This window comes from Eulemur rufifrons, chromosome 24 (assembly GCF_041146395.1).
Source record: "Eulemur rufifrons isolate Redbay chromosome 24, OSU_ERuf_1, whole genome shotgun sequence".
Lineage (NCBI taxonomy): Eukaryota > Metazoa > Chordata > Mammalia > Primates > Lemuridae > Eulemur > Eulemur rufifrons.
Genome location: NC_091006.1, coordinates 10,433,065 through 10,460,918, shown reverse-complemented (window position 1 = coordinate 10,460,918; position 27,854 = coordinate 10,433,065). Strand labels below are relative to the sequence as shown.

At 54.7% G+C, this 27,854-nt stretch overlaps 3 protein-coding genes and 1 non-coding gene across 7 annotated transcripts; 2 read left to right on the top strand and 2 right to left on the bottom strand.

The window, feature by feature from the left end:
* Window positions 1-250: 250 nt before the first annotated feature.
* PPM1N (protein phosphatase, Mg2+/Mn2+ dependent 1N (putative)) lies at window positions 251-3,413 on the bottom strand. The gene is made up of 5 exons (XM_069458411.1): window positions 2,484-3,413; window positions 1,799-1,916; window positions 1,618-1,723; window positions 1,468-1,528; window positions 251-329 (listed from the first exon to the last, which is right to left on the bottom strand). Exons 1-5 carry the CDS (start codon window positions 3,411-3,413, stop codon window positions 261-263), a joined length of 1,284 nt encoding a protein of 427 aa, XP_069314512.1. The 3' UTR covers window positions 251-260.
* Window positions 3,414-4,505: 1,092 nt separating this feature from the next.
* Window positions 4,506-12,817, top strand: RTN2 (reticulon 2). Its single transcript, XM_069457751.1, has 10 exons — window positions 4,506-4,749; window positions 6,380-6,424; window positions 6,519-6,989; window positions 7,095-7,340; window positions 9,938-10,145; window positions 10,513-10,651; window positions 10,772-10,841; window positions 10,967-11,013; window positions 12,003-12,061; window positions 12,334-12,817. The coding sequence occupies exons 1-10, from the start codon at window positions 4,716-4,718 to the stop codon at window positions 12,413-12,415; spliced, it is 1,401 nt and encodes a 466-aa protein (XP_069313852.1). The 5' UTR covers window positions 4,506-4,715; the 3' UTR covers window positions 12,416-12,817.
* A 2,808-nt stretch (window positions 12,818-15,625) lies between these two features.
* On the top strand, window positions 15,626-15,712 carry TRNASTOP-UCA (transfer RNA opal suppressor (anticodon UCA)). The gene has a single exon. It is a non-coding gene; the product is annotated as a tRNA-Sec (tRNA).
* Window positions 15,713-19,982: 4,270 nt separating this feature from the next.
* FOSB (FosB proto-oncogene, AP-1 transcription factor subunit) lies at window positions 19,983-25,991 on the bottom strand. Of its 4 annotated transcripts, none has more exons than XM_069457680.1 (5): window positions 25,352-25,991; window positions 23,144-23,464; window positions 22,793-22,900; window positions 21,631-21,797; window positions 19,983-21,501 (listed from the first exon to the last, which is right to left on the bottom strand). In XM_069457680.1, exons 1-5 carry the CDS (start codon window positions 25,475-25,477, stop codon window positions 21,336-21,338), a joined length of 888 nt encoding a protein of 295 aa, XP_069313781.1. In that variant the 5' UTR covers window positions 25,478-25,991; the 3' UTR covers window positions 19,983-21,335. The 4 variants fall into 4 exon arrangements, with proteins under 4 accessions (XP_069313781.1, XP_069313779.1, XP_069313780.1 ...); XM_069457681.1 differs by having other exon boundaries at window positions 21,443-21,501; window positions 21,642-21,797; XM_069457678.1 differs by having other exon boundaries at window positions 19,983-21,797.
* Between the last annotated feature and the right edge of the window lie 1,863 nt (window positions 25,992-27,854).

Genomic DNA, 27,854 nt, shown 5'->3' with positions numbered 1-27,854 from the left:
GAATCTGTTCACTCTAAATATTTCAAAAACATTTGGTTGGGATTTTTTTGTTTTCTTATTCTGGTCTGCATGGTGGTGGAATTTCCCCTCTCATAAGACTTTTCTGTGAGGAAGTAGGAAAAGGGGAAACAGGCATTCTGGGGTTCCTCCAGCGCTTGTCTTCCTTCCTCTGGTCCACGTAGCTGGGGAAGGTGGCAATTTTCTTCCTGAGTTCTGCTGACGCGTTAGTTGAGCGGAGGGTCCCCAAAGGAGGACAGCTGTCAGGCCTCCAAGTCCAAGACGGAGCCCGATTGGGTGTGGGTGAGCTTCCCTGCCCCATCTCGCCCTTTCTGTAACACAAAATGTGGGAGAAAATGAATAAGAACCCCTCCTTGCCTCTCAGCACCTACTCCCCTGCCTCTGGAAGCAGCACTATTTTCCTCTGAAGGACCATGACAGCCCATCTCTCTATCCATCCGGGTTGGGTGGAGTGCACTCCAACCCCAAATGCTAGAGTTGGGCGCGTGACCCCAGCGTGGCCAGAGACACAGTGACTGGTCAGGCACGTGACCCCGCGTGGCCAATGAAAAGCAGCCCTAGGACGAAGGCGGCAACTGCTGGGAAATTGGCTAGCTCTCTCCCTCCACTGGGGCATGAAAGGCTGGTGGGATGTGCGCCTGGAAATGCAACTCTCTACTACCCCGTGAGAGACCCTGCAAGGGAATGAAGCCAACTCAGAGGAAATAAAACTAAGAGATGGTTCCTGATGACAAACTCTGACAACTGGATGCAGCCATGCCTTAAGGCCCTGAACTCTTCAATGACTTGGTCCAGTAAATTCCATTTTGCTTTCCCAGGTTGAGTTGGGTCTTTGTCACTCACCACTCAAAGAATCCTGACAAGTACGTCCTTATGCTGCTGGGAAATTATCAACGGTCCCCCGTCACTCACATGATATTCAGCAAGCTTCCTTCTCTGCCATGCGAACGCCATGGGCCTCTGACCCCAGCTTCCTCCCTCACATTTCCTCCCTGACCCCCACCCCGCGCCTTGGTGCACCTCCACCTCTTTGGACATCTCCAAATTCCCCTCTGTTATCTGAGCCCAATTACAGCCTCTCTCGTCCAAGACCTGGACCACACTCAGAGATGTCCTGATGGTATCTGCTGTGCATCTGGGCCTTGGAATTGGTCATTAACATTCCCTGAATTTTTCTGCCTGGGTGTGGGGACGTGCTTGGGATGGGGGGCTTTACAGAGCATTACAGGGGCTACATTTCTTGGAAGGGAAGCACAGTTTCTTCTTTTCTGCATCCTGCCATCATGCTCAGCACAATGCTTCAGGGCTAGGAGTGAGAATGTATTAATGTATCAAGCAAGTCCTTTGTCCTTACTGGCTTTAATTTCCCCACCAGTAAGAGGGGTAGGGGGGCTGGATTAAATGCTCCTAAGAGAAACATTCGAGAAACATTCGAGTGCTGGTCCTTACCTCCCAGCACTCTTCTGAGGCCTGGCAGAGCTGAGAATAAGCTTCAGCGATGACATTGGCCCTGGAGAGCAGAGGAAGGCCCTTAGAAGGGGGCCGTTCTCCTACCACCCCACCCCCCATTCCACCCCACTCCACCCCACCCTAACTCACTTGCAGTACAGCCCTCCCCCAGGAGGTAAATCTGGGATGTCCTCTGAGGCCAGAGTCGTAAAAACTGTGTTTAGGCTGGGGGGCTCCTGAGCAGAGGCACAGAGCTCTGAGAAAAAGGCAAGAGTTATGGGACAGTCCTTCCTTGCCTACTGCCCCTCCTACTCCGCGTGTGCCTGCTCACCAGCGACTCTGTGGCCCAGGGCTGTGTCCAGTGCCAGCTCCCTCCTGATCGCCTCCTCACAAGGCCTGGGAGCCCCAGGGAAGCAGACCAGGATGCAGGTCATGTTGTCCAGGCTGCCCTGAAGAGGATGAAGAAAATGGAGCCCAGGGGGAGATAGTTGAAGGCAGAGCTTCCCCAGCAGTCCCGGTGTTCAAGTCCCCCCTCCCCAATCTGGTTATGCCCCTTTCTCTCAGATCCCACCCACCTGCCAGTCCTCTCGCACTTGGCCCAATCCCTTAGATCATGCTCCCGTCTTGTCCTAGGCTTGTCCTATTTAATATTAAAAGATAACCACGCTCCTTCTCTGAGTTCCACCTACTCTGCTGTCTACCTGCTCTTCTATTTCCGGCACTAATCATACCTCATACCTTGGCCCTAAGGCTTACAACGGTCCCATTCCAAAAGACCGCGCCCCTTCTCTTAAATCCCTCCCACTCACCTATCTGGCTCTACTATTCCATTGTGCCTCAAAGCCTTCAGGCCCCGCCCTACGCATTTGGCCCCGCCCATTCCAACAGGCCACGCCCCTTAGTTCAGCCCCACCCCCTCCTTCTCTAGCTATATTCTAGCTTTTCCTTCAAACCCCGGGAGGTTCTAGCCCTGTAGTGCACCAAGCTTCAATAATGCCACGTCCCACCCCCAGGACCTTGCACAGACACGTGTCCAACAGCTGCGCGCAGAGAAGCTCTGGGGCCAGGCCCAAGCGGAGGCGGGAAGCCACCAGCCCTGCCAGGTCAGCACCAGACATAGTGTCCCACACGCCGTCAGAGGCCAGGACCACGAACTCGTCCTCAGCCTGCCGTGCCAGTGCGGCCACCTCAGGCTCAGCGGAAACGAGCTGCAGCTCTGGGGGCCTCCCTGGAGCCTCCTTGTAAGCAAAGTCGCCCAGTGCTCGCGACACAGCCAGAGAGCCCTCGATGCGCCGGCGGCAAATGGTGCCGCCGGCGTCGTGGATGCGCTCCCGTTCCCGGGGCCGGAGAGGCCGGTGGTCCTCGGTGCTGAAGGCCACGGCGCCGGCACGGCTCAGCACCGCGCGAGAGTCACCGCAGTGCGCCAAGTATAGAAAGCTCGGGGAGACCAGCAATGCCACCGCCGTGGAGCCGCCCGGTTCGCCGCGGGGCCAGAGCGAGCGCAGGCGCTCGTCTGCGTCCAAGAAGGCTCGGCGCAGTGCCCAGCGCACGCCGTCGGGCTCGCCAGGCGCGGGGCCCAGCGCGTCGAGCACGTGGCGTGGCAAGTGGCGCGCGCCGAAGCGGGCTGCTCGCGCCCCTCCGTGGCCATCGAGGACAGCGAAGAAAGCCCAGCCAGGGGGCAGCCCAGGTAACGCGAGCCAAGCGCAGTGGGCGTCCTCCATGCGCGCGCGCCAGCCCTGCGCTGCGCTGGCCCCAAAGCGCAGCCCCCACGACACCGCGGCACCCCCGTGTGGCTGCTGGGCGCATCGCGGCGCGGCCAGGAGAGACTGAGGCCCGTCGAGGGCCCTGCGCCCCGCCTCCCCCTCCTCCTCCTCTTCCTCCACCTCCTCCTTTTCCTTGCGAGCAGGCCAGAGGAGACGCTCCAGCAGGCGAGCAAAGGCCGCCATCCTTCAGCCCTGGGATCAGGAAGGCTCCACCCTCTACACCTGCCCCCCCCTCCATTAATCCCCTCCGCTGTGAGATTTTAAACTATCTAAATCTCCTTCCTGTCCCTTGACCTGCACTTAAGTCGGGTCACTAGAGGGAACTGCACTTCTGGTTCTCCACTCTCCCGCATCTTCAGAGCAGGATTTGGGATCTGGTTTAGGAAAAATGGTAATACTGTAGTAGCAAACTATTATATAGCATTTACCATGTGTCACACACCATTATACATCATCATCTCCAATTTACGGGAAGAGGAAACTGAGTCACAGAAGAAGTAATCGGTGTTACAGGGAAATTAACTCTAGAATCTGTGTTCCCAACACAACGTGCATGGTTTCAGGTATCAGCCCTGCTCAGTCCAAGCTCCGCTTACCTCATTGGTACAGGCCCCCGGCCTCAAAACCTTTAAGTACTGTACTTTTTGGTTCGACCCCTCCCCTGTGGTCTCCACCCCCGGGCCTTCGATTGCTTTCTCTTCCAAGTCTCGCCCATCCCTTCAAGCACACAGCCTCAGACCCTTCCAATTTTCGCAGTCCTGGCATCACTTCTAACTCCGACCTTGCCCAATTATTTGAATAACTATAAATTGGTTTAAGCCCCACCCATGTCTGAGTTCCTGCCCTTGCCTCAAAAGTTTGAGTCGTTTTTTCCCGCCCCCTTTCCCACTGCCTCTGCGAAACTAGGATCGGATCTAACCTCGGAGCCTTAGAATTTTCCTGCCCCCTCCTCAATGACTAGCTCCGTCCCAGCCCACCTAGATCCAGGCCTCCATCCTCGCCAATGCTCGCTCCTTCACCTCTCTCTTCCCTGGTCCCTCACCTACCCTAGGCCCCGCCCCTCTTCCCCTAAAGGCCGCTCCCCGTTGCGTGTAGACCCCGCCCTCCAGGCCGCTTTCCACTTCATCCTGGCCCAGTCGCCTACCCTCCTAGCTCCGCCCCTCTAGTAAAAAAGCCCCGCCCCTCCCACGCGAGCTCCTCGCTGTTTCCCCGCCCCCTCGCCCTCCCTCAGGTCCCGCCCGGCCTGTGCTCTGGCCCCGCCCCCGGCCCCGCGCTGCAGTGCCTTCCCACCGCCGCCCCGCCCGCCCCCGCCGAGCCGAGCCGAGCAGAGGGCGGCGGCGGCGGCTGCTGGAGCGGCCGGGGAGGAGGAGGCGGCGAGGATGGCGGCGGCGTCCTGGGCGCGGCGGAGATGAGCTCCAGCGGCCCCGGGCCCAGGGCGGCGCGGCCGGAGTGGGCGGGGGTCCCGATGCAGGCCCGAGGGGGGCCATGGGGCAGGTCCTGCCGGTCTTCGCCCACTGCAGTAAGTAGAGGGAGGCTTGGGCCTGGCGTGGGGCCCAGAGGCCCAGGTGGGGTCCTCCCCGGTATCCCCTCCGCGCCTGCCCGCGGGAGAGCTGGGATAGGGGGAGGAGGCGAAGGAGACAAAGGAAGCTCTCCCCTCCCCCCGCGCTCTGGCTGGTGACTGGGGCAGCCTGACCCGGAGGACCCGGGTGAAATACGGTGGAGGTAGGGGGCACCGAGATATCTGGCGAGGGGCGCGCTGGACTCTGGGATGTGTCGCCTGGCCCCGCCCGGGAATGAGGACGCGCGCAGGGAGCTGTCCCCGGGCTCTGGTGCTGGCCGCAGCTGGCGGGGACGGGTTGAATGGAGGGGTAGAGCCAGGATGGAGAAGAGGGGTCAGGCTCCCCATCACTTATCTTCAAATCCTATCCCTGTATTCTGCCCAAGAGGCACCCCCGACCTCGCCCAAATTGTCCAATCCCCTGTCTCCGGAAAACAGCCATCCCTGGGTTGGGGCAAGGACTTATGGGTTCTTAGCAGGCTTTACCGCTGATTAGTGGTAACCCTTGGGAAGACCCAGTCTGCTCCAGCCCTCTGAGTCTCAGCTGGGGTGGGGGGCATCAAATTTCAATTTCCAAACAGTATTGAGCATCTCCTGGGTGCAAAGCCCCAGGCTGGCTCTGAAGGGCTGGATTCCCAATTGAAAACTCTTGGCCTGATCCCCACGATCTCTGAGCTCAAGGCCCTAACAGTCCATGTCAACCATTCTCTGTCCCACACTCAGGGATCTGACAGCTGGGGATTTCAACACTCTCAGATCTAGCTACTTGCATGTCTTGAGTGTCCAGATGCCAAAATTCTAAGAATTTGTGGTTTCAGCATGTTAGAGGATCATCCTAACATTCTAAGATCTTGTCCTTAACTTTGGATTATAAAGGGAGGACCTACTGATCTCCCCCCCTTACCTCTGCCCTCATCTCACATCTCTGTCCCCGTAAGTCGCTCTGCTCCTGTCACAACCCTCTGTTCCTCAAATATGCCAAGCATAATGCCTGCATCAGGGCCTTTGCACTGCCTTTCCCCTCTACCTGGAAGATTCTTCCCTAGACATGTGCGTGGCTTCCTCACTTCATTCAGGTCTCTGCTCAAATATCTTATTAGAGGAGCCTTCCTGACCATGCTGTCTGAAACAGCATCCCTTTACTTTCACGAGTACCTTGCATTATTTTACTCCATGAACTCATCCGCACCCAACATCATATATTCACTTGTTTATTGTCTGTCTCTTCCAGAGTGTTAGCTCTATGAGGGCAAGGATTTTGTCTGTTTTATTCACAGCTGTATCCCTAGGGGCTAGAACAGTTCCTGGCACATAGTAGGTGCTCAATAAATGGTTGTTGAAAGAATGAATTGAAACTAAGATTCCTAATTTGAAGAGTCTACGATTAAGGTTCCTGGCTTTGCACTTCTAAGACTCGGAGCCTCTGATGGCAGTGAGGTTTACAGTCTGTATGTAGAATGTTCTAAAAGTCCTGTGATTCACATATTATAAGGTTCCTTAATTCGGACCATCCAAGATTCCAGGACTGACACATTTCTGTGATTCGGATAGTCTGAGCTTCTAAGAGTCTTCGATTCTGTCCCTCTTGCAGAAGAAGCTCCGTCTACAGCCTCTTCTACCCCTGATTCCACAGAAGGTAAGTGGATGGGGAGGATGTGAGGGGGTTCACTACTAGGCAGGTCAGGGTCCTGCTCAGAGAAGGTTACATGGTTCTCGTTCGCACACTGCAGGAGGGAACGACGACTCAGATTTTCGGGAGCTGCACACAGCCCGGGAATTCTCAGAGGACGAGGAGGAGGAGACTACTTCGCAGGACTGGGGCACCCCCCGGGAGCTGACCTTCTCCTACATTGCCTTCGATGGTATAGTGGGCTCCGGGGGCCGCAGGGATTCAGCTGCCCGCCGCCCCCGGCCCCAGGGCCGTTCAGTCTCAGAACCACGAGACCCGTACCCTCAGCCCGGCCTGGGCGACAGCTTGGAGAGCATCCCCAGCCTGAGCCAATCCCCAGAGCCCGGACGCCGTAGTGATCCCGACACCGCTCCCCCGGCCGAGCGGCCCCTGGAGGACCTGAGGCTCCGGCTGGACCAGCTGGGATGGGCGGCTCGGGGAGCGGGATCCGGGGAGGACTCTGCCACCAGTAGCTCCACTCCACTGGAAGACGAGGAACCCGATGGATCGGAGGTGGGAGAAGCTGGGGAAGGTGAGATGTCAGAGGTGCTGGGACCAAAGCCAAGAGGGGTGGGTGGTCTCTCCTCAGGGCACCTCCAAGGAGAAAGCTCACGGCCTTCTCTCTCTGCTGCGCCAGCATTGGACCTACAACTCCGACTTGCTCAATCCTCACCGCCAGAGGTCTTGACTCCCCAGCCCAGTCCGGGCTCTGGGACCCCCCAGGCGGGTACCCCGTCCCCACCTGGATCTCGAGATTCGAACTCTGGTCCTGATGAGCGCTCACTGGAAGCAGAAGAGCCCCAGCTGGAGCAGGAGCCAATCAGGGGACAGTGCCTGGATAGCACGGACCAATCAGCATTCACATTGGGGCCACACCTTCTAGGTAAGCAGCGTGTGTGAAGGTGTTCCATTGGACTACAACGGGGCAAAGTGTGAGGATTGGCATTTGAAGGGACCAACCTGGCAAGGGAACAGAGGCTAGTGGGGCAGGCAAGAGGTATTGCTATTGGCTAGACTTCATAAACACCGGCCTTCTAAAAATTTTCCTGTTATCTGAGATTACAACTGGCTCTTTAGATATGATTCCCCGCCCACTTGAGAGTTAGCCCTTCTTCGAGCATTAGGATTGGCTGATGGCTATAAAATAGTCCTCCCTCTTTTGGAGTGCTCCCCCTAGAGGTTGATTTTGTACAGGCCAAATCCCTGGAAAACTAAAGCTCTCTCCTAGATGTGGCCATGGGACATTTACAAGTAAACTCTATGCCTTTTTGCTCTGTTGCCCAGGCTAGAGTGCCACGGCGCCAGCCTAGCTCACAGCAACCTCAAACTCCTGGGCTCAAGCGATCCTCCTGCCTCAGCCTCCCAAGGAGCTGGGGGCCTGCCACCATGCCCATCTAATTTTTTCTATTTTTAGTTCAGCTAATTTTTTTTTTCTTTCTATTTTTTAAGTAGAGACAGGGGTCTCGCTTTTGCTCAGACTGGTCTCAAATTCCTGACCTCAACTAATCCTCCTGCCTTGGCCTCCCAGAGTGCTAGGATTACAGGCGTGAGCCACCGCACCTGGCCAAACTCTATGCCTTTTTAAAACTCTTCTTTTCCCTGACTACATCTGTTGGCCAGTTGTAAAGAGACCCAGCCTTACTTTAAAATATGCTCCGCCTCCAGGAACAGCCAAGGGTTGGTCGTAGACATCACTGCTTTCAGCTGTTTACAAGAGAGTTCCAATTTTGGAATTGTCCCCACCTCTATGGACAGCCATTGGCTGGGTACAAAGGGGCCCCGCCTCCCTACTCCCTTCCTTCGGGTTCCACTGAAGTGGGCAAAATCCCCGAGAAGCAGCGGTGTCCGCGGCCTCTCACTCGGAGCCGAGATGGGGAGTAAAGGTGGGCTTGTGGGGCGGGCTGGACCCGGGCTGGGGGATGGCGGAAACGGGTCCAGATTCGCTCTTACCTCCCTCAGATTTGGGATATGTTTCCTGTTGGTCTGATTCCCCAGCGCTGCAGGCTAGGGCTGGGGGATTGAGGGGGCGTCTAGGGAGGGTGTGGAGGGAGCATGGGGTCCTCTCTCCTTGGAGCCAAGGCTTTGGGGCCCAGGAACACGGAGGCCCCCTCCCCCAGCCTTGGGCCCAGGCGGCGCTGTCACTCAGAGGCTGGACATGCCAGCACAGCTGCTGGGTGAGGCCCCCTCCCCCCAGCGTGCCTAAACTTAGACCCCGCCTCAGGCGACCCGGCCCCTCCCCCACCCACTGGCACGGGGCTCCCGGGAGCCTGCCCTAAAGGGCCGGGCCTTGGGGAGGGGAGGGGGCTGCCCTATTTAGAGTAAATGAGAGTATGTGTGTACAGAAGTGAGGGAGGCCAGCCTCTGAGAGGGGCCAGTGGGATGGGTCAGTTTGATTGGAGTGAGGGTGGGAGAAGGGAGAGGATCTGGAAAGAAATAGGAGGGTTTTGAGCTTCTGGATCAGGGCTCAAATGGGAGCAGATTTTCAAAGTTTATTACAACCATAGATGTGTCAAAAAAGAAAAAAAAAAACACCAAAACTTTAGATGGATGAGATGAAACATTTGGGTCCAGAGATCACTGGTCAGGGTTCAGATTGGGCTTGGAAGTTGGGAGATGAGCCTAGGGTCTAGAAAGGGTCAGAAATTTGTGTTAGGGCTTAAAAAGGAGTATGGTGTTATTAATACATTTAGGACATAGAAAAATGTGTTGGTAAGGGTATAAAGGGATATCACTTTACAGCTATCAGGTTGGCAAAAGTTAAAAAACAATCATATCTATTGCTGGGCAGGATGCTGGGAAAAGATCACTCTCATGCTGTTTGTGGAAATAAGAATTGTTACTGACATCTTGCCAGTAAGCAATCTGACAAAATTTATGACATTAAAAAATACATAACCAGTCCACCCAGCAGGTCCAACCATGAAAAATAGAAGCTCCAGGAGGTAGGAATATCTGTGAAAGGGTGTTGCTTGCAGCACTCTTTGCAGAGGAGGAGTTAGGAAACAGTGACTGACCCAGCAACAGGTACATGGCTGAATAAAATGAGCAATGGCACAGCCACACTACAGAGTACCATGTAGTTTTTAAAAAGAATGAATTAAGAGCCATTCGGGTTGACGAGGAAGGAATTCTAGGAGGAAAAGTGGAGTGAGAGATACATGACGCAGAAAAGTGTATCTATAATTCCATTGTCATATATAATGACCAAGAAGCATTGGTTTGTACTTACGTGTCCACAGATAATTATATGGGGAGGAGCAAGATTAAGGGGACATGCTAGATGGTTAACTTTCCTTTTCCAGGAGACTAAGGGAGACAAGCATGGGAAAAAAAGAGGTCACTAAAAATTTGGAAATAGGGTTAAGGCTCAAACAGGTGTGTCAAGAAGTCATGGTTCCGCCATGGGACAGGAAAAGGGAGGTCAAGAGATTGGCCGGTTCAGGTACAGGCCCCAGCCTGATGCCCCCCACCCCTCCACAGTGGCGGACCTGCTGTACTGGAAGGACACGAGGACGTCGGGAGTGGTCTTCACAGGCCTCATGGTCTCCCTCCTCTGCCTCCTGCACTTTAGCATCGTGTCCGTGGCTGCCCACGTGGCTCTGTTGCTGCTCTGCGGCACCATCTCTCTCAGGGTTTACCGCAAAGTGCTGCAGGCCGTGCACCGGGGGGATGGCGCCAACCCTTTCCAGTGAGAACCCCTGGCCCCTGACCCTAAGCCCTGTCCACACCCCAGCGCTGACCCATGATCGCAAATCAGGCGCTAAGTCTCACCCTGGCCCTGACCCATCTGATCCTTTTTTCATCCTGATCCTTTAACCTATCCCCCTACCAATGCTAATCTGTGATCCTAACTTTGTACCCTTGATCCTTGATCCCTTTTCCTGACCCTGACCTTGACCCCAGCCCTCTACACGTGGTTCCTTTGATTTGTGCCTCAGTCCTAACTCTGATCTTCTCTGCAATCCACATTTCTTGCCCATTTCAGCCACCGCATGCCCCACCGCCAGTCTGAGCTTATTGCCACTGAGTCACCCCACACCCTTTTGCACCCTCAGGGCCTACCTGGATGTGGACCTAACCCTGACTCGGGAGCAGACAGAATGTTTATCCCAGCAGATTGCCTCCCGCATGGTCTCTACGGCCTCGCAGCTGCGGCATTTCTTCCTGGTAGAAGACCTCATGGACTCCCTCAAGGTGCCCTGAAGCCCTCACCCCTTCCTGGGTTCCCAACATTCACCTCTGTGCCCCTGGGGGGTGAGAGGGCCATTGCTGGGAGTGCCCTGCTGGTCCGCTCACCCTCTCCCTCACCCCCAGCTGGCCCTTCTGTTCTACATCTTGACCTTCGTGGGTGCCGTCTTCAATGGTTTGACCCTTCTCATTCTGGGTGAGCTGGGAAGGCTGTGGGGGCAAGGTGGGGAGCAGGGGTGTTGGGGTTTGGTGGAAGACAGGGATCCAGATGGAGCTGTTTATCTCCTGGGAGCACCCTGACCTCCATCTCTGTCCCCACAGGAGTGATCGGTTTATTCACTGTCCCCCTGCTGTACCGGCAGCACCAGGTGAGCATGGCAAGCCTTCAGGTCCCCACCCACCCCGGCCAGCAAAACAGAGGCAATCTGACTGCCTCCCTTCCAGAACCTGGGTCCCATGCACAGATGTCCCAGCCAGACACAGGTGTTCTGGGTGCTGCCCCTCCTCAGTAGAGCTACAGTCTAACTAATAGGTTTCAAGAGCTGGAGACAGGCATTTTCGTTGATGTCCCCTGACAGAGCTGGAACCCTACTGACATAGCCCAACTCACAGCAGGTGGACTGGACTAACTGATGCTCATACCTGAGGATGGATGCCATCCAGCTGGCATGTCCTAGCCGGAGAGAGGCAGCCTGGCTGATGTCTTCTCTCTGTGACACAGCTTGGGGCTGAACAACAGCCACCCCAGCGAGAAAACAGGCAGAGATCAATGTCTTCTGTCCCCGACCCCATCAGGGACTGACAAACATACATTCCAGTTGGAGACAAACAGACTGATGCCGCCTATCCCCACACATAATCTGGGTCTGACACCCGTCGCAGCCAAAGACTGACTGACTGATGCCCTGACCCCTGAAACAGCCAGGGGCCTCACATGTCACATTCTGGTGGGATGGCTGTTGCTGGGACACTGACGTAAGCTAGACCGACTGACATCCATCCTATCCAGAGACAGGCAGACAGACTGACACCCCCTTCCCCAGCACAGCCGAGAGCCAGATGATACTTGCCCTGCCAGATAGTCCTAACACACTCCCTTGTGTGTGTGTGGGGGGGTGTCACCGAGACTCTCAAAGTCAACTAACACTGTGAATAAAACTAGTATTTAAGTCAGTGCACTCAGGGACCAGACACAGAGCGGGGCCCAACCGACTGACCCTACAGCTAGAATCTCTGACTGCCAGTGTATTTTATTAGGTTTGGAGTTGAGGGGCGAGTGGCGGACCACTCCCCACAACTCCTGATTTGGAGGTGGGGGAAGAAGCAGCCTTCGTTCACCCTCGCTTGGTCTCCCCAGGCCCAGATCGACCAGTACGTGGGGTTGGTGAACAATCAGTTGAGCCACATCAAAGCTAAGTAAGGGCATGGGACCCAGACGAATGGGCGGGGGCAGTGGTGGGGGAGCTCGGGAACCTTTGTCTTCTACACTCCCTGACCCCAAATCTCCTGGGGCTGAATGCCCCCTTCTCAGAGAAGGGTGAGCGACTATGCCAACACAGGCCATTAGGTAGAGGGCAGGGGCAGGCTTTGGGCTCCCAGCTAGTTCCCCCACCCAGCTCTCCCCTTAGTTCTTGGATGCCTACCTAGTCTCTTGCCCCACTTCATGATGTCACCCGTTTCTCCCTCAGGATCCGAGCTAAAATCCCAGGGACCGGAGCCCTTGCCTCTGCAGCAGCCACAGTCTCCGGATCCAAAGCCAAAGCCGAATGAGAAGGGCGTCCCTGTGCCCCCACTCCCAGCAACCCTCTGCCCCCCTTCCTCTCCCTTCCCTCCCTACCCTCTCCCCTTCTCGGCCTGAGCCATTTCCTGGTGGGTGTCAGGATCACTCACTAGGGAATCTGCGCAAATTGCCTGAGCGGCCAGGACTACATCTCCCAAGAGGCTCTGCTCCAGGAGTCCGGGAAAGGCGAGGCACCTTGGCCGCGGCGCCTGCTGGGACTTGTAGTCGACCAGACAGGGCACCGCCCTGCACTTCTGTGACCCCTGCCGCTGGAGGCGCCGTGAGGGGTTGGTGTCTCCTGGACGCCACTAGCCCCAACGCTGGGGCTTTGCATGGGGCCCAAAGGAGGCCTGAGCTTGGATTTACACTGTAATAAAGACTCCTATGGAAAACCCAAGGCCTCCTGTACTTCCAGACCCCTCCTGCACTGAAAAGCACTTAAATGACACTCCAGGAGAACCTTCCCTATCTCTGGGGAAGAAGTCTCCTTTACCATCTAATTAGGTTATGACATGATTGAAGGGAAGAGACCACCCATTCCAGGGCTATCCAAGCCTTGACAGTCACTGCCTGTGCCTGTGCTCAAGGCAGACATCACTAATCGCTCCCACACTCTGCCTCTGTGCAACCACCTCACCTGAGCCCAGAGCCATGTGTCATGTGGCCTCTGGATGCCCCCCACCCCCAAACATATCTAAACCTCTTCCTCATCCTACCTGATTTCCAACTCAGACATGTCTCACTGCCTGCATTGTCACCAGGCCAGACACCCAGATATGGCCCTGGCCTCCTACTCCCTCACCTCCCACATCGAATCAGTCACGAAGTCATGTTTATTCTACCTTACCAACATCTCTCATCCACCCACTTCTCTCCATCTCAATTGCCTTGGGACCAAGTGTAGGGCTCAATGGCCTCTCTGGGCCTCAGGCTCCAAAACCATAAACTGGGAAGGGGGAACAGGGAGGGGCGGGGGGAAGATGGAGGAGACTGAAGTCTTAAGATCCACAGACCTGGGTTTGAATCCCAGCTCCACTACCTCTTGGCTGTGTGACCTTGAGCAAGTGACTTCACTTCTCAAAGCCTCAGTTTCCGCAAATGGAAACTGTCCCCATAACTGTATCTACATATAAAGTCCTTGGCACTGGCACAGGGCCTGGTACGTAATATATCATGGTAATGACATTGCTTCCCAAACCTCAGTCATTCCCTCATGACCTTCATGATCTTTATACCACCTTTTCTGCTATTCACTGAATATTTTTCTTTGAACTGGTTTATTATTTAAAAATATAACAAATGTCTTTCAAAAAGAACTGTTACTTCACCAGCTTGAAAGAAGCCAGTATTGCTCACCAGAAATAGACGGTAATAAAAGGAAACACAAAAATATTAACATTTAAAATGTTTGTTCATGAATCACGTAAAATCATCTCACTTGCCCCTAGCGAGACATGTCACATATTAGGAGATAGATGATGACATTCGGAGGAGTAGTTACAGCCTCAGAATTTGCATACAGCGGTGCCTACTAGCAACTATCTAACTAAAACAAAGAGGGCTTAGGGGACCTATATTGCATCTGGATTTGCCCAGCAGGGACAATATTTTAAATTGTCAAATAAAAAAATAGCAAATTTTTCTAACGATGCTTTTAGTCACATTTTCCATAAGGCAAAATATTCATTTGTCTATCTCAAAGAATGGTGGGAGAGGAACTGGTTGAGATTATGGGGCCAGGAATGGCTAAAGCCTCCAAGCCCACCCTTGGTACCCTCGCTAGAGGCAGGAAACAGACTAAAGATTGAAACAGCCTTTACTGAGCGCCTCTCAGTTGCCTGGTCCAGTGCCAGACTTTTACATCATTACGACTCCTCCAGTGAGATCAGTTGCACTTGTGCTGTTACACCGATGGGGAAACTGAGGCTCAAAGAAGGATAGTGATCATATTCCTTCATTCATCCTACAAATATTTACTGAACATCTGCAATGTGCTCAAGTATATTTTAGGAATATGACAATGAACAAAAATAAAGTCATGGTTTCATGGAGTTGACATTCTAGCGGGAGGAGAGATACAATAAACAAATAGAATATGGCAGGGAGTGACCAGGACAATGGAGGAAAGTCTAGCAGGGTAAGGGGATAGAGTGACAGGGCTTGCTATTTTAAACTGGGTGGTAAGGAAGGCTTCACTGAGTGGTGATATTTGAGCAGAGGACAGAGAGAAGGGAGGCAGTGGGTCATGTGAAATGTGGAGAAAAGGAGATCCAAGCTGGGGATCAGCAGACGTGAAGGCCCTGAGGAGGTGACATGCCTGATGTGGGCAGCGAGATGCCCAAAGCCAAGGATATGAGGGAAAAGGAGTATGAGATAGGGTCAGAGGGGTGAAAGAGGCTACATTATAGGGATTTATAAAGTGGATTGAGAATTTTTACTTTTGCTCTGAGATGGAAGTCATGGAAGAGTGTGATGCGAGGGAATGATACTGTTGTTAAAGAATCACTGACTTAGGGTATTAAAGGATCACCTTTTTGTAATAAAAATTATGATGTTACAGGTTCGAGTCCCCCAGGTGGATGGACTGTGCGCACTGGGGTTATATCTAGTGTCTAAACTCGGTGTCCTAGGTGCTGAGGATGATAATGTCTGTCATCCCCAGCACCTAGGACAGTGCCTGGGACACAGCAGACGCTCAATAAACAGTGCTCCGTAGGCCTCCGCAGTTCCACAAAGAACAGCAGGTGTCGCACCAGCCCCACCACCGCCTGCCCGGAGTCTCGCGGGACAGGCTAAATCAGACTTTAGCAGGAACCCACTCACTCCTCCGCAGGAGAAGAATTCAGAATATTCAGCGAAGGCGCTTCTGAATGCCGAATTATGAGTCTCTCCTCTTAAAAAACTGACTTTTCACTTTGGAAGAAGGGACTCCAGAACCCTTTAACAGCTAGCCAGGTCCCCGGGCGCTGCTTCCCAGAATGCGCGGCGGTATGTAAATGAGACGGTTTTGTGAGTGCAAATGATTCATGCCATGCAGGCAGAGGCAACATTTTGCAAGGACATCCGTCGTGACAAAGGTATGGAAAGAATTTATAGATGTGGAAATCAACCATCGTACATCTTCTGAAACTTCACGACCATAACTGTAAAAGGTAAGCATTTGCAAACTTTATATACCTTCAGGGGCAGTAGTGTATCCTGCCCGGATGATCCTCAGTGGTCTGGGGTGCAGGCTTCAAACCTGTAGCTGTCTAGCGACAGAGTGGTTCAATTCCACCTTTCGGGCGGCACCAATCCTCCCTTTTTGCCTTACCTTAGCATGCGGGTTTGCCGAACCTTAGCCTGCGGGTTTTCCACGGGAATGCTCCTCCAGCCTGCACCTGGAGAGGTCGCTGCGGTCCTCCACATCGCAATTTTTTCCTTCTTTTTAGTGTGTGTGTTTTTGTTTTTTTTTTTTTATAAGAAGAAGAAAAAAGAAAGAATCAAAAAGCCCCCACATCGCAATTTATAGCCTATGCTGCAGGGGTTTCTGCCTGTAGTTACTGTTTTTTCTACCCATCCCACCCCCATCCCCGGGGAAGAAAAACTCATCTACACAGTTCACGGTTCTAGGATATTTCCATTTTGGAAGTTATCCTGGATTTCTCCCCTTCATTTGCTTACTCATTTAGTCATTTGCTCACCCATTTATTTAATCACGCATGCACTTACTAATCAAATATTTGCTCATTTGTTCATTCTGTCATTCACTCATTCGACAAGTATTTGCTCGCCTGGCCCTGCACTGGGCAGCGCTGGGGACACAGTGAGGATAACCCTGGCCCTGGCCTCTTGGTGCACTCAGTCCAGTGAGGGAGACAAACATTAAACCATCATGTAATTAGACATTTAATTAATAACTATAAAGGTGATAACTGCTGGGAGGGAAAGGTACAGAACATATGAGGTCAGGCCGTGCACGGTGGCTCATGCCTGTCATCCTAGCGCTCTGGGAGGCCGAGGCAGGAGGATCGCTTAAGCTCAGGAGTTCAAGACCAGCTTGAGCATGAGCGAGACCCCCATCTCTTTAAAACATAAAAAATAAAAATTTAAAAAAAAAAAAAAGGAATGTATGAGGCCATTTAATAAGGAGACCGGAACTTCTGGGGTGTCAGGGGAAAATTAAAGCCCTCGGCCGGGCATGGTGGCTCACGCCTGTAATCCTAACACTCTGGGAGGCCGAGGCAGGAGGATCGTTTGAGCTCAGGAGTTCGAGACCAGCCTGAGCAAGAGCGAGACCCCCGTCTCTACTAAAAAATAGAAAGAAATTAGCTGGACAACTAAAAATATATAGAAAAAAATTGGCCGGGCATGGTGGCGCATGCCTGTAGTCCCAGCTACTTGGGAGGCCAAGGCAGAAGGATCGCTTGAGCCCAGGAGTTTGAGGTTGCTGTGAGCTAGGCTGACGCCTCGGCACTCTAGCCAGGGTGACAGAGCGGGACTCTGCCTAAAAAAAAAAAAAAAAAAAAAATTGAAACAAAAAAAAGCCCTTGAAGGGTGAGAAGGGATTAGCTAGCAGAAGGGGAGAATATTTGGGATATTTGGAAATCAGGGTGGCCCCAATAATGGCAATGGGGATGGTATAACTGCACCCTCACTCAGAGCCTAGCACTGGCATGCACAAGCTCACACTCCTCACAACAGCCCCATTCTGCAGATGAGGAAACTGAGGCTCAGGAAAATGTCTCTTGTCCAAGGTCACCCAGCTTTGGTAGGCTCTCAGACCACCCAGCAAATGCTATTTAGTGCTGCCCTCTATTGCCATTCCTGAGTTAGCTTCTCATCACGTCCTGCTGTCCTGCCTCCTAAATGTCTCTTGCATCCTTCCCCTCCTCTCTGTCCCAAGGCTCTGGCCCTGTTCCAGGCCCCTCCTCAAACCCCAGGGTCCCCAGCCAACCTCCTCCCTGCTCTCCTGCCCGTCTTGCTCCTTTACCTCCCAGTCACCCTCAGTCTGGTGGCTAGAAGGGTGTTCCTAAAGCACAAACTTGCCTCTGCCCTCTCATGCTCAAACCTGCCATGGCTCCCCAGTGCCCTCAAGAGGAGATCTAAACTGCTTAGCCTGGGAATTTAATCGCCCACAGAACCTGGTCCCTGTTAACCTCTCTCTCCACACCTATTGCTTGAGCCACCGTGAACGTGGAGCTCCTTCACTGTATCATGCCCTCTTTGCACTTCCTATTTTCTTGGTCTCATCCTTCTTCTATTCCCTTCTGTACTCTCTGTTGTTATCCTCTACGACTGCGGTCCCGACCCTCAGGCAGTGGAGCTGTATTGGTGAGTGTCCTGTTAGGAACCAGGCTGCACAGCAGAAGGTGAGCGGCAGGTGAGCAAGGGAAGCTTCCCCTGTATTTACAGCCGCTCCCCACCGCCGGCATCACCGCCGGAGCTCCGCCTTCTGTCAGACCAGCGATAGCGTTAGATTCACATAGGAGAGCGAACCCTACTGTAAACTGCGCATGCGAGGGACCTAGGTTGCTAGTTCCTTATGAGGATCTAATGCCTGACGATCTGAGGTGGAGCTGAGGCGGTGATGCTAGTGCTGGGGGGTGGCTGCAAATACAGATGATCCTTAGCAGCGAGGTTTGACTGCACAATAAATTGTAATGCTCTTGAATCATCCTGAAACCATGCCTCCAGCCCTGCTCCCCATCTGTGGAAAAATTGTCTTCCATGAAACCAGTCCCTGGGACCAAAAAGGCTGGGGACTACTGCTCTAGGACCAGCTCAGCTGTCCCCTCCTCCAGAGGTCTTTCCTAACTCCCAGTCCAAGCTGAGCGCCCCTGCTGGGCTCCCCCAGTCCCATGACTCCCCTAAGCCTGTCCCTTTTTGGTTGTCCCTGACTGAGAACAGGTCTGTGTCCCCCACTGGACTGTGAGCTCCAGGAAGGCAGGGCCTGGGGCTCAGTCCCTGCTGTCCCCAACACTGCCCAGCACATGGGTGGGCACACAGTAGGTGCTTAGCACATTTATTATTTAATAAGTTAATTCTTTCTACCATGATAACTCCCCTTGCTTATTCATTTACTGAGGCATCTAAGTGACCTCTGGACATCACCTCAGCCCCCAAGGTGCTTGCTGTTATGCAAATAAGAGAGAGCTTAGATTTTGCCATGGGGACAGCACCGTTGTATCTTTGAACAGAAAAAAAATGGCATTATTTTTAGTTTGGTCAGTCTCAGGTTGGCCCCAGTATGTTCGTAGCCCCAAAGAAGTGGTCACGTGACAAAAACAAATGGAAACACATTTTCACTGCAAAAGGGACCTCAGTTTTTGTAGTTCATATAACCCTGAGAACTTTTTTTCTCTTTCTTTCTTTCCCTTCCTTCCTTCCTTTCTTCTTTCTCTTTTTTCTTTCTTTCCTCTCTTTTTCTTTTCTTTTCATTTCTTTTTTTATTAGCCTAAGTGTGGTCTTTCGTAGTTTGCTAGCAGGATTCTTCAACTCCTACTGTGCAATGTTTACTTCCTTAGTTTCTGTTCTAAGCCATTGAGTATAAAAGCCACATCACCAGGAAACCTCTACGACCCCACACCTGGAAGCTAATATTCTGCCCCCCTGCTTTTTCTATTACGAGGCACTGCCTGTGTGTACAGGAAGTCCCCCCAACTATCTAGCTTCCTTTTATCCTGCTGTAGGCTGATTCACTAGTAGGAGTTCCTGTGTGCATGCGTGCCTATCGTCCCCCCAGCAATCTAACCTCACTCCCTCTTGCTGGAGGGAGGCCGGCTAATGCGTATGAGAAGAAAATAGACTCTTTAGCCTGGTGCATGTGTTTTTAAGAGCTTTTTTATTGGCGACAGTGCAGAACCAAGGGGGGAGGAGAGCGGCCCAGCGCCAGTCTGCCCCAGCCCCCCCGGGGTCAGGTGCAAAATACAAAAAGAGAACCACAAATACAGCAGGGTGGGGGGTTGGGGATTCGATCGCTGTGGTCGGCAGGGGCAGGCCCTGCTCATAGTCTCACACTGGCACCCAGAATTCTCAAAGATACAGACTGTAAAAATCTATGATCCCTCAGGCTTACTCACAAAAATAAAATCTCATGTCCCCCGTGAACCCGGTGTCAGAAGACAGCTGGGGGCTCAGGGACAGTCAGATAGGAGACAGGTAGAAATGGTCCCAGATGAAAACAGGCAGAGAGAAGACAGAAGAGAGACAGGCTCAGGAGACTCCCAAGACAATCAGAAAAGGGACAGCTGGAGACAGCCAGCCAGAGACAGGTTGGTTCGAAGTTTCCAGAAGCAGTGTTTCCAATTCAACGGCTCGCTTTTAGGGCCAACGTGACCTAGGCTGAGGTTGCAGAAGCGCTCACACACTCACGCGCGCACACACCCCCATATATAATATATTTATTTATACATAATAGATATAAGTGCCTTTCGGAAACCAGGAAAGGGATAAATAGCTAGGGGAGGGGTCTGGGCTGGAGCACGCGGACTGTTTTCCATGCAGCACGGAGGGGGCATTGCCCACCCTCTATATTAAAAAATATAAATTTGCCTCATGATAAAATTGTCACGAGGTGAAGCACAGGGAAGGCGGGGAGGGACAGCCGAGACCAGGACTCGGGCCGGGGGAGTCGGGGCGGGAGGCTGGGGTCGGGAGCCCAGCCCCGTCGAGTTTGCCAGTCCAAAAATATTAAGGGTTGGAGGGCAAAGCCTCAGCTCTGAAATCTTCTCCAGAAAAGTGTCGCGCCTCCCTCGGTCCCTTTCTAAAGGGGCTGCGGGGCGGCCGAGGGGAGGGAGAAGCTGGCGTCCTAGGCTGGGGACAAGTGACAGGCCTTAAAGGAAAAGGCCAGGACTTGGGGCTAAGGGTCCTGAGGAGAGAGAGAGAGAGGCCACGGAGATGGAGAACTGTCACCCCCTCTCGATTCTGTCACCCCCTTGTGGTGACACTCACCATTGAGGGCAGGGAGGAGGCAGATGGGCAGGGAGGGGAGACCAAGGAAAGGCTTTGGGAGCAGGGGGCACAATCCCCCCGGAAGGGCGCTGTCCCACCCAACACCCCCACAATCCGGCCAACTCGTTTCACAGTATAAACACCCCAGCAGGACGGGCACCACGGTGCCCCCTGCCGCCTGAAGTCAGAAAGGCCCGACAAGGAAGGCCAGGAGGGGCGGAGGGGGCGGCGGGAGGGAGGATAACACTAGTCAGGGAGCAGGGGCTGCTGGCTTGGGGGTCCTTAGGAGGCGAAATTCAAATCAGAGCCAGTTTTTCCGGGAGGGAGTGGCTGGACGGTCAGGGCAGGAAGTTCACATTTCAGAGTAAGTCTGGGGTGGGGGGAGGGGATTATCATAGGGGGACGTCGACTTCCCTCTAAGGGGTGGGGCTCAACTCCGTCCAGAGGATCTGACCCCATGGAAGTGTGGGATAAAGAAGCTGAGGTCGGGAGGGCAGGGGGAGCCAGCCTAGTCACCCGCCGAGGGGTCGGCGTGGGAGACACTGGGGAGGTGGCATTTCCTTGTTGGACCTCTCTGGAGAGGACTCCAGCCCACCCCACGGCCCACGCCGCACCCTTCCCCTCCAGCCTCATACAGGACTGCCCAGAAGTGGGCGTCACCCCCCACCCACCCTTCCCCAGAGGCTGGGTTGAGGTGAGAGGGTCAACAGGCAGCTAGCTGGGCGTGCCCATCCCCTTCCCACCCCTTGTCCCCAAAGTCACCAGCTCTCCGGCCTTGCCGGGGCACAGAAACAAGAGGCAGCACAGAACGCAAGGAGTCCTCCTGTCCGATGGCAGTGGCACGGCGGCGGCGGCAGAGTCACACAGAAGAGCCAGGGAGGCCACACACCCACTTTGTCTCTTCCCCTCTCTCTCCTCCTCCTCCTCTTCCAAATCTCTCTCCCTTGTGTGTTTGTTTGTTTTGTGTTTCTAAAGAGTTCACAGAGCAAGAAGGGAGGGCGAGTTCAGGGGGTCGGAAGGCTGGTCACTACCGCTGGTGCGTTGGGCGCTGGCGAACGCGGAGACCTCCGGGCAGGTGAGGACAAACGAGGAAGTGTACGAAGGGTTAACAACGGGGAAGGGGTCGCCGAGGACTTGAACTTCACTGTGTGTAAAGAGAGAAGCTGTCAGGTTGGGGGCTGCGTCTTGGCTGGTCTGGAAGGGCAGGGGCGGTGGTGGCGGGGGCGGCAGCAGCCAGCTGAAACCATCTTCCTTAGCGGATGCTGGCCCCGGCAATTCTCTCACCTCCGCCAGCGGGCCGGGCCCAGGCCCCTCTTCGTAGGGGATCTTGCAGCCCGGTTTGTGGGCCACCAGCACAAACTCCAGACGCTCCTTCTCCTTTTGGAGCTCGGCGATCTCCGACTCCAGCTCTGCCTTTTCTTCCTCCAGCTGATCTGTCTCCTGAGGCCGGGCAGGCCAGGTCATAGAAGAGAGGGAGGAAGGAGAAAAAGGCCGTCAGTCACTAGAAGAGGCGGTCATGGCTCCCCTACACCTGCTGCTGAGGCCCAGTACTGGAAGGCAGCTCCCGGCTGAGAGGAAAGACCCCCTGAGCTGGAGTCCTGGTATGCAGTGGAACTTGGGCCAAGGGTCTTGCATTCTAGGAGCCTCAGTTTCTCCATCTGTCCACGGGATGGTTGGGAAGGGGCCGGGTGCACATGGAAGTCTCTGGTGTACAGGAGGCACTCAGAGGTTTGTTGAATGAAGGAAAAATTGTTATGTGCTTTTAATGTGCTCCTCTGTTATTCCTCCCTCTCTGCCTCCCAGGGAAGGGACAAAGTAGAGCAGGAAAGTCGAGAATTCCCCTGGTTTCCTCGAGGGCTAACAGGTCAGCCTGCAGGCGTGAAGCAGGGAACTCTCAGACCAAGGTAGGGCGTAGAGGGGGAGTGGGCTTCAGTGGATGCCACCGGCCCAAGTTCTGAAGGATTGAGTGTGGCTGGGCCAGGGGGTGGGGAATTGACAAAGGATCAAATAATTCATTTCACAGACTCTCCCGAATGTTAAAAGTAGACTACTCATCCTGGGAGATGAGATGAGGGGTTGAAGAGATGGAGAAACCAAGGCAAAAATGGGTTATCACTTGCCCAAGACCAATGGGAGAGGGGACTGGCGCTCCCCCTCTCCTAGAGGCCCCCACTTGTCACCTCAGGATGAAGTGAAGGCCAGGAGACTGGGGTATAGGGGCATAAGTCAGGAAAGGGAGTAGCCAGGAGTTCACACAAGCATGTGGGGGTCTGTGTGTGCGCACAGGGCTACCCCATCTGGCCATACCTATACCTAGTTCCATTTGTGGAACCTCTGGTTCTCATCCCAGAATAACGGCACAGGTGGAGGGGGGACAGAGAATGGGGAGAGAGCCCCCTCAGCATACCCTCACCCCACCCAGGGACTGTCCTCACCGCCTGGAGTCGGTCTGTCAGCTCCCTCCGACGGTTCCTACACTTAGCTGCCGCCAGCTTGTTCCGTTCCCGGCGAACCCTTCGCTTCTCCTCTTCCTCCGGGGTAAGCTGAGTAGGGGAGACAGAGGCCATGAGGTTTGGGGATACAGTGCACTTCCTCCATCCACCCCGAACCTCCACTTCTTCCAGAACCCCCAGGAGCCACAAAAGGACTCTGTAGTCCTCGCTGACTGTGGCAAGGATGATGGGGTTTCTGCAGCTTTGAGGCCTTAATAAACCCCCACCCCCTGAGAAAGTTCTGGCCTGTCTTGCTTCTACCCCTCAGGCCAAGCTCTGGTGCCCCTTACTCACCGTCTCCTCTCGGGGTCTTCTAGGCCGGGCTCGCGCTGGGCGGGCAGGCCCAGGTCCACTGGTGGTTCCACTGGTGGAAGGCCCGCCACTGCCACTAGCTCCGCCACTGCTGTAGCCACTCATGCCTGGTGTGGAGTAGCTGGTTCCTGGCATGTCGTAAGGGTCGACAACTGGGGGCTGGGAGGCCAGTGGCTGTCCCTGGGACTGGGCCATGGAAGAGATGAGGGTGGGTTGCACAAGCCACTGGAGGTCCTGGCTGGTTGTGATCGCGGTGACCGTGGGCACGAAGGAACCGGGCATTTCCCCGAGACCGGCGCACTCCTACGGGGTGACACATACACACACAGGCGTAGACACACAAACAAAGACACCGACACACACACACCCAACACACATAACACACAGCGACCCCGTGAGTGAGCACAGGGTGAGCAAGTGTGGATGTGTGTGTCACAGGGAAAAAACCACAACACCCACCCTTCCACTACACCGTGACGCAGTGGTTAATGAGAGGATTTCTGCTCAACTGGCTTCTACCTCCTCCTTCTTCCTCGGGGAAAGGTTGCACGGTTCCAGCGGGTGGTGAATCACACCCCGGGTTGGTGACTCTTAGGTGTGGGGGGTGGAGAGGAGGCTGGACACAGCCGGGTGACAGAACCCCCGGGACGGAGCCACAGCCACACACACAGCCACAACACCCCACCCCCACCCCAGAGGCAAGGGGAGGGAGAAGGAGAGGCCTTAGGCCAAGCCTTCCTCTACACTCACACACATACACACACCCCTCAGTGCGAGGGGAGGGGGTCCCAATTAAAAGGGTGTTGGGGGACGGGCCTAGGACTTTAGAACAACGTTTCAAGTAACTGTCTCTCCCCAGAGTGAGACTGACAAGTGACAGGTTAGGATGAACGGACAGGTAAAGTCACCACCCGGGCTCCCTTAGATTGTCCCAGAGGGGGAATAGTGCAGGACCTGAGCCCCCAAGCCCAGGCAGAACTCATCTCCCCCCACCCGCAAATGGAATCCTGGAACTGCTCTGAAGGCTTAACTACTCTCCCGGGGGGCGTGGAGAGGGAAGGGCTGGCGCGCCGGCCAATCAGCGCCCTGAGAACCCAGAGGGGGCGGGGCTCCTGGAGACCACCTGGCTTGTTCCCCTCCGGTTAGCGATTCTAGTCCTGTCTTCGGATACACCGGGGGGATCTGGAATCCGGAGCAGAGGGAGTGGGGATGTGTCTGTGTGTGCCTAGAGAAGAGGGTGACGGCCACCATGGCTCTCCAAGAAACGGCGGCACACAAACAGACACCCGCTGCCCCCGAAAGCGGAGGGACCAGATCCCCGCAAAGTCTTCGCGAACCCATTGGGTCGCAAAGAGTCGCTCTTGTCGCGATAGGAATCCCCTCGCTCGGCCTCTACAGGCCGGTAAAAGAGACCCAAACGCCCTGGAACCACGGGTTCCGGGGACTGAGACGGGGAAGGAAACTGCACCCTACAAATAGGAAGGGCAAGTTGATTGGCCAAAGCCCGCGCTGCGGCGACCAATCGGAACGCCGGGCTGCCCCCTCCCTTAGCAACGTGGCCCCGGCGTTCCAAAATAGAACGCTCCCTGGACGTCAGGGGCGGGGCGGACGAAGGGGGCGCTGCGCGCCGTGCGTGCCCCGCGTCAGACGGAGGATTCCAGCGCGTCAGCCGTTACGCACGGGTCCCCCGTTACGTCTCGGCGCTGGAGGCGGAGGCAGTGCGGCCGAGGGTTCGAGGCCAGCTTTCCCGATGGGTGGAGGGCTACCCGGCGCCGGAGTCGGCGCCCCGAAGGAGGAGGAAAGGGGAGGAGGCTGCTGGAAGGTATCCCCGGATTTCCCCCACCTGCCTAACTGCGCTAGCTTCAGGTTGGGGACCTGAGTCGGGGGCAGTCCCAGAGCCCGCTAAAAGTTCTCAGCCCCGTTACCGCATACACGTTGCACTGAGCGGCGCATCCCCACCCCGCTCCCGCCCCAAAGCCTACCTAGCTGCGTTCCCTCCCTGCGCTCCACACGCATAACCAGTTGCAAACATCTCCCGACTTTCTGCAGTTTGCAAAGTGCGCTGTGAGCCTATCCACCTCGGATCTTGGGTTTTGACGTGTCTTTATGTGAGGGGTTGGGGTTGCTCTCTCCACCCTTGACTTACAAAATAAAACTTACAAAACAGCATTCCTACTATCTAGAACTTACCTGGGAGGCGGCGGCGGTGGGTGGACTGCCGAAGGAGTCCACCGAAGATAGATACTGAGACTCGGCAGAAGGTGAGGAGCTGCACCGGGAGCCGGAGTCGTAGTCTCCGGGGAAAGCCTGAAACATTTCCCTGGGCACAGGGGGGGCCCTGTGACCACGCTGAGGTCGCCGGGAAGCCAAGGCTATGGCCGGGTGGGGGAAGTAAGGTGCGAGTCCGGAGTGAGACGAGTGAGTCCTCAAAGTGCGCTGTCCGGGGAAGCTCTGGGAGGGGACAGCGTCCCACTCCAACAATGGCAAAGTTTCAGTGTAGTCCTTCTGCGGTGCCCAGGCCCCCACAGGATGCCGCTGTGCCTCCTGAAAGTCCAGGCTCCGTAGGACTCGGGGGCGAGGGGGGATCGCACCCCCAGGAACAGAAAGCACTGTCCCGTTGTACAGAATCTGCTTCAGTGCGGTCTTCACGCGTCCGGCGAGTCCCACGGGGGGAGGGGAGTAATAAAGAGGACGAAAAAGTCGGTTCCTCCAAAGTAAATGAAGAAGTATCTAGAAGAATCCTTCCAAAAACTTTCTCTCCGGAAAAAAAAAATAAACCAAATTTCACAGCCCTCAAGAAGAAGAATCACAATAATCAAGTTTCCAAGTCCCGGCTCCGCGTATCCCTGCCGTGGCCGTAGCTCTCAGTCTTATGAATGAAGCACAGAGCCGCCAGCCTGTATTTATACGCCTGAGACCCGCCCCCCGTGCTTACGTCACGACCCTGCTCTCCACAAACTTCCCAAAATCTCCCGTCCCGCTAAACCCAGCCTCCCGCCGTCCAGCCAGAGGTCTTCCCTAACCTCGTTCTGGTCACCTGCGTGACCCTCGCGGACCCAGGGGTCTCAGGAGCTGCATTCCAGGCCTCTCGGCGGGAGGGGATCCCGGCCCCGCCTTCCCGGAGTTCCTGTGACGCAATTAGCCATATAAGGAGCTCGGCCGGCGCGGCCGACTGTTTGTTTGGTATCCTAGCAATGACGTCAGAGGGAATCCCTCGCTCGCTCGCGCGCGCACCCCGCGGAACCCGCCCGCGCCTGCGCAGTGCCACGCCGCCCCGGGGACTGGTATTAATAGGCGCTTAGGCTAGCCGGGGAAGGTCCCTGCTGACCCGGGCCGGGAAGACCCCAACTTGCGGGTCTCCTTTATTTCTGGAGCCCCGCCTAGCCCTATTCTCCCGCAGGTGCAGCGGCCCCACTCCAGAGGAAGAGCGCATCTCCAAAAGGAGACCCTGATTAGTGTGGTGTGGTCACGTAGACGGGGAAACTGAGTCCCGAGTGAGGCTGGAGGGACTGTGATGCTTCTTCAGGTGATAGTGGAGGTGGGAGTGGAATCCCAAGGCTCGTCCTAGCTTCTGCCCTGACTCGCTGGGCGAGTCTGGGAAATGTTTTCCCTCTTTGAGCTTCAACTCTAGTTTTCCCAGCTGGGCACAGGATGTGTCTCTTGGACGGGGCTGGCCTCCCAGGTCTGGCGCTTGGGAGGAATGCGAGTTTGGAGAGGATGGAGAATGAAAGACCAAAGCCTCCCTTCTGATGGTGTTGGTGGCTTCTCCTTCCCGCTTTATAATCCTATCTGGAGACAGAAAGAATGTATGTGTGTGTGGGGGGGGGGGGGAGATAATAATAACAATAATAATAATAGATTCCTTGTATTTAGCACTTACCAAGTACTAGCTCCTGTGCTAAGCATTTCACTACAAGATTTGTAATCCGTAAAACAGCTTTGAAAGGTTAAGAGAGAAAAATCTTCTTTTTATAAAAGAGAAAAATGATACTCGGAGAAGTTAAATGGTTTGCCCAAGATCCCATTGCTAGAAATTCAAATCCAGAATTGTCATACTCCAGAACTACTCATTCAATGTCTTTCCTGATTTCTGAGACCTTCCTGGTTGGATGAAACTCGAAAAATCGGTGCCTGGGGATTGCTTAAATGATAACGGTGGCAATAAGCTTTACAAGCCCACCCCGCTGCTTCCAATGAGTACTGTTGTAACCTAGTCTCAGAGAGGCAAAGCTGCTCACCTGAGGCAGCCCAGTTAGCAAGTGAGGTTCAAGAGTCTAACTTGGGTATTTCTGATGCCGCAGCCCCCAACTCTTAAGCATTCACTGGGAAGGGTGCTGACAGCTACTTCATAAACCTCAGAGACCCCAGCCCTTCCCTGCCAGTGCACAGCCTGGCCCAATCCTGGGCATAGAGGGAGGTGCATTTTAAATTGTTTAATCTCACAGGCCCAGAGAGGGGAAGGGCCTGGCTCAGGGTCACACAGCAAGTCTGAGGCAGAGCAGGAGGAGGGGGTGGTTCCTAATTCCCAAGAAGGTCCTGATTCCCAGTCCCAATAGTGGGGCAAAGTGGAAGGTTGGAGGGACATAGGGACAATAAGGGGAGATGGAGGCTTCCAGACAAAAACCCAGCCTCAAGCCTGCCCTCTATGCCGTTTTCCTACACCCCCTCTGTCTGCACCAGTTGGGAAGGAGGG